This window comes from Sinocyclocheilus rhinocerous, unplaced genomic scaffold, assembly GCF_001515625.1.
Source record: "Sinocyclocheilus rhinocerous isolate Xijiao unplaced genomic scaffold, SAMN03320098_v1.1 scaffold938, whole genome shotgun sequence".
Lineage (NCBI taxonomy): Eukaryota > Metazoa > Chordata > Actinopteri > Cypriniformes > Cyprinidae > Sinocyclocheilus > Sinocyclocheilus rhinocerous.
Genome location: NW_015665007.1, coordinates 1,713,747 through 1,720,986, shown reverse-complemented (window position 1 = coordinate 1,720,986; position 7,240 = coordinate 1,713,747). Strand labels below are relative to the sequence as shown.

Genomic DNA, 7,240 nt, shown 5'->3' with positions numbered 1-7,240 from the left:
ATACGCATTGCCTCAGCAGCGCGCGAGCCGCTCAGTCACACAAATAATATCAATCTCCTCAGAGAAAGATGGCTGCAGCAGCGAGCTCTCACGGAGGTGGAAGAAACTGCAGCGCGGGCTTCCAAGCCTCGAGAACGAGCTCTAGATATAGGGAACACGGGTCAAGATAGGAAGAGCCGTCTCCAACCCGTCCGCCTGATCATGCGCGATCCCCGCGATCTCAGTCGCCGCCGTGCCTCAGCAGCAGCGGGACCACAGGCACGGACACACTCCTCGGAGGCGGAGCGTCGCGCCCTCTCCCCGGGGGAAGGACCGCAGCGCGGGCTTCTGAAACCCCGAGAGCGGGCGCCGGATCTGGTGGTTAAGGGTGCGCGAGCCGCTCAGTCACACAAACAACATCAATCTCCTCAGAAAAAGATGGCTGCAGCAGCGAGCTCTCAGTCAGAGGGGGGAAGAAACCGCAGCGCAGGCTTCCAAGCCTCGAGAACGAGCTCTAGATCTAGGGAACACGGGTGGAGATAAGAAGAGCCCTCCTCAAAGAGAGCCCTCTGAGAGCGAAGCAAGGCAGTAACAAACGCTACCAATGAGGGCCATCAGCTCCCTTGAGAGCTGACTCTGCGTGCTTCGCTCCCAAGTAGACAACAAACAAACTGTGTGTATCCCCACCCTTAAAGTAACGCGGGCAGGGAGGAACACACAGCCTGAACGCTGCCTCAAAGAGAAAGGAAAAATTGAAATCGCCTCATATGACCCCTTTAAATGGATAGATCAGGCTCTAAATTAACAGAGACACACACCTGTGAATGAACATCCTAAATCTATATTAATGCACCTTCTGCTTTTCAGGAGTCGTTGGACCCCCAGGTCCTTGTGGAAGACATGGTCCAGAAGGTCCTCCTGGGCCTCCAGGTTCCCCGGGCCCTAATGGAAACCAAGGAGGGATTGGCCTTAGAGGTTTGAATACTTATGCTATGTACAAACAAACTGATGCTGACACTAATTTTAAAACTAGAACAATCATGTATACATTTTAAACTAAAAAATGTTCACTTTCAGGACCTCCGGGGCCCCCAGGGCTCCATGGACTGGACGGCCTGAAGGGGGAAAAGGGGTATCGAGGTGAGATTCATTCACAATTTGTTTGTGCTGTCAGAAGTTTGTTTTGATATTCCCAGCTTGAAAACATCCTTGTCATTCAGGACAGGATATAAACGGTGATAGGGGCAATAAAGGGCTGGCTGGAGACAAGGGCGCTCCAGGAGACTCAGGGTTGCGAGGCCCATCACAAACAGGTGTTCGAGGTCCAAAAGGACGGCGTGGGTGCCAAGGTACATAACTCATAATCCTATTCAACCTATTCATAACTTCTAATAGTGACGATTACTGTGTGACTGTACAGGCTTCCCTTTCAGTTTCATAAAAATGCGGCATTAAATGTGGTTCAACAGTATGTTGTTGTTGTTGTTTTTTTTGTTTTGTTTTTTAAGAAATTTCTTTTATTCAGCAAGGATGCATTCAATTGCTAAATGTCTAGTGACACTAAAGACATTTACAAAAGATTTCAATTCAAAATAAATACTGTTCTTGTGAATTTTCTAATCAAATAATAATCCTGAAAATTTCCACAAAAATATTAAGCAGCACAAATCTTTTCAACATTGATAATATTGCTTAATGATAATAATGTGTAATTATTTTAAGAAATTTTTCTTGAGCAGCAAATAAGCATAGAATAATTTCGGAAGGATCATGTGACACTGAAGACTTGAGTAATGATGCTGAAAATTCAGCTTTGCATCTCAGGAATAAATTGTTTTAAAATATTTTAGAAAACAGTTCTTTCAGAGTTGTAATAATATTTCACAATATTAATGTTATTGCTGTATTTTTAATCAAATAAATGTAGCCTTGGTGAGCACAAGAGACTTCTTTCAAAAGCATTTAAAAATGTGTACCGACCAAAAGTTTTCAAATGGTGGTGCACTTTGTTTATATGTTACTGTTGGCTAATTTCAATATTTTACCAAGCAGAATTGTAAATAATATCAGGCAGCACAATCACATGTTCATGATCTACTTTAATCCACACTGCCTTCTCTATCTACTTTTTTTTTAAATAGAAGACCCTGGTCCAATGGGTCCTCCAGGCTTTCGTGGTGAAGAATGTATGATTCCTAAACATGGACCTTGTGGAGAACGGGGTTGCGCTGGTCCAGATGGACCTCCAGGTGTGTGTGGACATTTGGAGTCACAAATGTTGCGTACAAATAGGATTTGAGGGCTTAAGTTGGATAGCACTGATACAAATGAGGAAGACAAGCTGTAATGTGCCCATGTAGACTTTGTGTTTATGCATAGAATTATGTATTATGTGTATGGTGTATGTTTTGCTGTTGCAGGGCCCAAGGGAGAGGAAGGAGAGGCAGGCTTTGTGTTCACAGTGACTGGTGATTTTGGTGACCCAGGTGATCCTGGGTCACCAGGGTGTAAAGGAGAAAAAGGATTGTGTGGACCCTGTGGCCTCCCAGGGTCTGAGGGCCTAGAAGGTCCAAAAGGTAAAGGAAACAGCTTTCATTAAAAGTTTGGCTTATGAGTCCAAAATGTTTTGGGGCCACTGTATTAGCTTTCCACTAAGCTGCTAGTATTGGTAATAGGAGTGAGCAAGTATTTGATTCGTAGAAATAAAGTCCATGCAAAACAGATGTAAGATGCAAACAGTGTCTTTCTTTATCGTGCTTCAATGAATAAACATTGCTTCCAGTTAGCTTCCTGTGGTGTCATTTTCTAGTTCACAGAATACAAATATCAAGTCCATACCTTGTAGATGCAGCACATACTGTTCAGCTCAGTCCAACACATATAATTCAATAAGCATGGTCAGCATGTATTACCACGATCCTGAACAGTCAAAAACTGTGCTTCCCTACTACCAATACACACCTTTTACCTGTTGTCTCATTAACCAAATGCCCTAATATACCATGCTAGAGCGCCACGCAATAAACAAATATATACTTGCATTAAAATTACTCTTTAAATTCACAGTTGTGTCATTCAGGTTGTTCTATTATTATTAATCCACAGGTGAAACAGGACAATGTGGACTTATGGGCCATCCAGGACTCCCTGGCCCCAAAGGTGATTGTGGGCCACTAGGACTCTGTGGTGCAAAAGGAGACAAAGGGTACCCAGGTCATTGAAGCCTTCAGATCATCAAGCTGACCATCTTATGAATCAATAAAGTTATGATTTATACCGTCACTTTCAATTTCTTTCTCCCTTTGTATTTGTAGGGCTAAAAGGAGAGCCTGGGACTGTCATAAGTCCTACTACTCCTTGTCCCCTTCCTCGGGGTCCTACTGGTGCTCGTGGTGCACCTGGCCTGGTTGGTGAAGTTGGTGAACATGGACCTAATGGCATTGGGGGTCCGAATGGTACAACTCAATTTAACAGCAGGGTGTTTATTTTCATAAGATCATGAAACATTTCCCATTATTGGCAGAGTTGTTATTGTTAACTAAATTCCAAATCATTGAAATTAATTAAAATAAAATATAAATATTAGATGAAAACCTTAAACCTTAAATGAAAAATAGAAATATACTGAAAAGCACTGTAAAAATGATGAACAGAGATTACTGAAGTACTTTTTACTAGAAAATACTTTGTTTTTCTTGTTGAATTCAGTGTGTTACTTGCTGTTTTTTTTGTAATTATTTGTGAAATTGACTAGCAATTTTTAAGTGAATTTTTTTTTCGCCACCAATTTTTTTCAGTGTAAATAAGTTTAAGTGAATTAAAAATTAATTAAAGCTATATAAAAAAATAGATATATATTTAAACAAATATTAAAATGACATAAGCACATAACAAAATTACTAAAACCTAAACTAAATGTAATAACACAAAATATAAAAATAAAAGCTAATTTTAAAATATTAGTAAATACTATAATATATAAATAATACCAAAATAACACTACTTCTTGAATGCCAAGACTAATATTAAAATAATATATCTATAAATAATAAAGAATATATAACTTTATATTTACAAAAAGCACTGTATATACTTCATTAAAGCTTCATTCATTCTAAAAAACAGTTTTTCTTGATTTCAAAACATTCAAATGTATCACATTAAGATTCTATGAGTGAAAACCTATAATGTTTGATGTCATTAATGTCAAAATCTTAAAGTTTGAACGTGCAGAAGTGCAAATGAGGGTAAGTAAATGATCAGAATTGTTTGTGTTTGGATGAACACTGCCCATTTTTTCTCAGGTATAAAGGGACAAAAAGGAGATGGTGGATTTCCTGGACTTCCTGGGCCAGAAGGAGCAGACGGACTATCTGGAAACCCTGGAGAGAGCGGCGAGAAAGGAGAAAAAGGCTCTCTGGGTATGTTTTTTTTATATTGTTAACAACTTACAGTAATTATTGACTCAACTGTTGTGCCTGACACTGTTGTATCCTGTTTCCTCCTGCCATCATTCATCCACTACAATTACATTCATATATTTAGCAGATGTTTCTATCCAGAGTGACTAACATCGACCAATTCATCAACCCAACCATTTGTCCATACGTTTCTTTTTCCATGCCGGGACCACCAGGACCAGTTGGTGATCAGGGTCCTCCTGGACGGTCTTCCTCCGGCTTCCTTTTGGTGATGCACAGCCAGTCTGAGATTGTGCCCACTTGTCCTTCGGGCCTAACAGATTTATGGAACAGCTACAGTCTACTATATCTGGAGGCTCAGGAGAGAGCGCATATACAAGACCTGGGTATGTGGCTAATAAACACATTCACACTCAAAACTCCTATGATTCCATAAAATGCTGTCTAGGTATACAGCTGACTAGGTTTTGAAACAAAGCTATGATGTAACAACCAGTGTTATTTTAGTATCATTGAAATACTATTGTTTTTTTTTTATCTTTTTTTTTTTTTCATAACTTTAGTTAATGTTTTAGTAATTTTGTTGTCATTTCTTTTTTTCTTTTTTTTTCTTTTTTTTTTAATATGTCTGTATTTTATTTTTTTATTTTATTTCAGTTTTTTGTTAGTTATTTTAGTGGATCAGGTGAAAATAAGAAATGTTTCTTTGGCTAGTTTTTTAACTAGTGAAATCAACACTTATTTTATTTAATTTTATTTTAGTTAATGTTTTTGAGATAATTTTTTGAGACTTTTTAAAATATTTTTCATTAGTTTTTATTTTGTTTTTCCCATTAATTTTTTTTAGTTAAAGTTTTAGTAATTTTGTTGTGTTTTTGTCATTTTTATTTTTGTTTTATTTTAAATATTTCTATATCATTTTTATTCATTGTTATTTCAGTTTTAATTTTAGTTATTTTAGTGCATTTAATTTTTATTGTATTTCAAGTAACAAAAATTTTTTTGAGATACTAGTATGTTTTTTTTTTATATTTTGAATAATTTTTTTGCATTTTCAGTTCATTTTAATTAAAGCATTAGTAGTTTTGTTGTGTCATTTTTATTAGTTTTTTTTTTTTTTTTATATTTCATCAAACTTTATTTTTATTTCAGGTTTAGTTTTAGTCATTTTAGTATTTCAAACGACACTAAACTTATTTTATTTCAAATAGTTGCCAAGGCTGCATTTCAAGTTTTTCATTTAATATTTAGATTTTATGTCGGCTTTATTTTAATTAATAAAATTATTTTTAACAGTTTTAGTTTGTGTTAGTTACAGGGATAGCTCACCCAAAAAGATTTTTGGTCCCCATTGACTTCCATAGTATTTTTTATTTTTTTTAATGGCAAATACTCTCCTACAGATATTATATAAACTATTTATCACAAAATATTCAAAGATCATGTTTAATTATTCATATATTTTATTTTTGATTAATTATATTATAATGTATTATATTTACTTTATTTGATAGCTTGATAACTTACACCTATGGCATAACGTATTCTCTCTCTCTCTCTCTCTCTCTCTGTGTGTGTGTGTAAATGTGTGTACCTGAAGTGTACTCCATCCCATTAGAGAGTTTTGTTGTGTCATTTTTATGAGTTTTTTTTTTTTTTTTTTTTAAATATGTCTATATAGTTTTTATTCATTTTTATTTTGGTTTTAATTTTAGTCATTTTAATGCATCAAGTTAAACTAAATGAATATGAAAAATGTTGCTTTGCCAACTGGCTGAAATAAAAAAAAACTTCATATTTATTTCAGTTAACAATAAAAGTTTCAGTTTAGAGTTTTAATTAATTATAATAACCCTGATAACAATAATGTTCAAACTTATTTTTGTGTGTTTTCACCAGGCCATGCAGGTTCATGTTTACGTATGTTCAGCACCCTGCCATTCTCCTGCTGTAATATGAACGCCTGTGATTACGCCAGCCGCAACGACAAATCTTATTGGCTGTCTACAACCGTCTCAATTCCCGTGAATTCCACCCTGAGGGGGATGGAAATTCAACAACACATCAGCAGGTGTGTGGTGTGTGAGGCGTCATTGCCAGCCATTACACTACACAGTCAAGACGGGACTAAACCAAAGTGTCCATTCAATTGGAGAAGGCTCTGGTTCGGATATTCATTCCTTATGGTAAGGGAAGAGAAGCACGACTCTGTTCCTAACCCTAGTAAGCTGCCTATCAGAATTTTTAGGCATTTAGATGCATTCCTACTGCCTTAAATTACCTAATTTTGGTGAAGGAAATATCTTTATAATAATATATTTAAATAAAGAAAATATTTTGTTAAAATATATATTTAAATACTTAGACATTTGGTTAAACATGAACCATTTAAGTCTGAACCAGTATCTTTGATATTATTTTCTTATGTTAGCATATCTAGTTGTTATGTTAGCAGCATGCTAATGTCATTTTCAGTCAGAATAAACTATAAGCATTAGTCTATGTACAGTACCGTTCAAAATATTTTTTTTAAGAAAATTAACATTAAGCAAAGATGCATTCAATTTATCAAAAGTGACAGTAAAAACATGAATAATTTTACAGAAGTTTTCTACTTCTAATAAATGTTGTTCTTTTGATCTTTCAAATCAAATAATAATCCTGAAAAAAATGTATCACTGTTTCCACAAAAAAAATATTAGGCAGCAGGAAATAAAAATAATGTTTAGTAATGTTAAGAATTGCTTCTAGAGCAGTAAATCGGCATATTAGAATGATTTGATGTGTCACTGAAGACTGGAGCAATGATGCTGAAAATTCAGCTTTGCATCACAGAAATA

General features: G+C 35.7%; 1 protein-coding gene across 1 annotated transcript in view; it reads left to right on the top strand.

Moving 5' to 3' along the window:
* Positions 1-7,240, top strand: part of LOC107730819 (collagen alpha-4(IV) chain-like) — a 57,185-nt gene that overhangs the window by 47,307 nt on the left and 2,638 nt on the right. Inside the window, 10 exon segments of the mRNA XM_016541757.1 lie at positions 847-954; positions 1,057-1,119; positions 1,200-1,328; positions 2,121-2,228; positions 2,400-2,555; positions 3,085-3,192; positions 3,294-3,434; positions 4,284-4,392; positions 4,599-4,786; positions 6,300-6,586. Coding sequence (XP_016397243.1) covers positions 847-954; positions 1,057-1,119; positions 1,200-1,328; positions 2,121-2,228; positions 2,400-2,555; positions 3,085-3,192; positions 3,294-3,434; positions 4,284-4,392; positions 4,599-4,786; positions 6,300-6,586 — 1,397 coding nt within the window.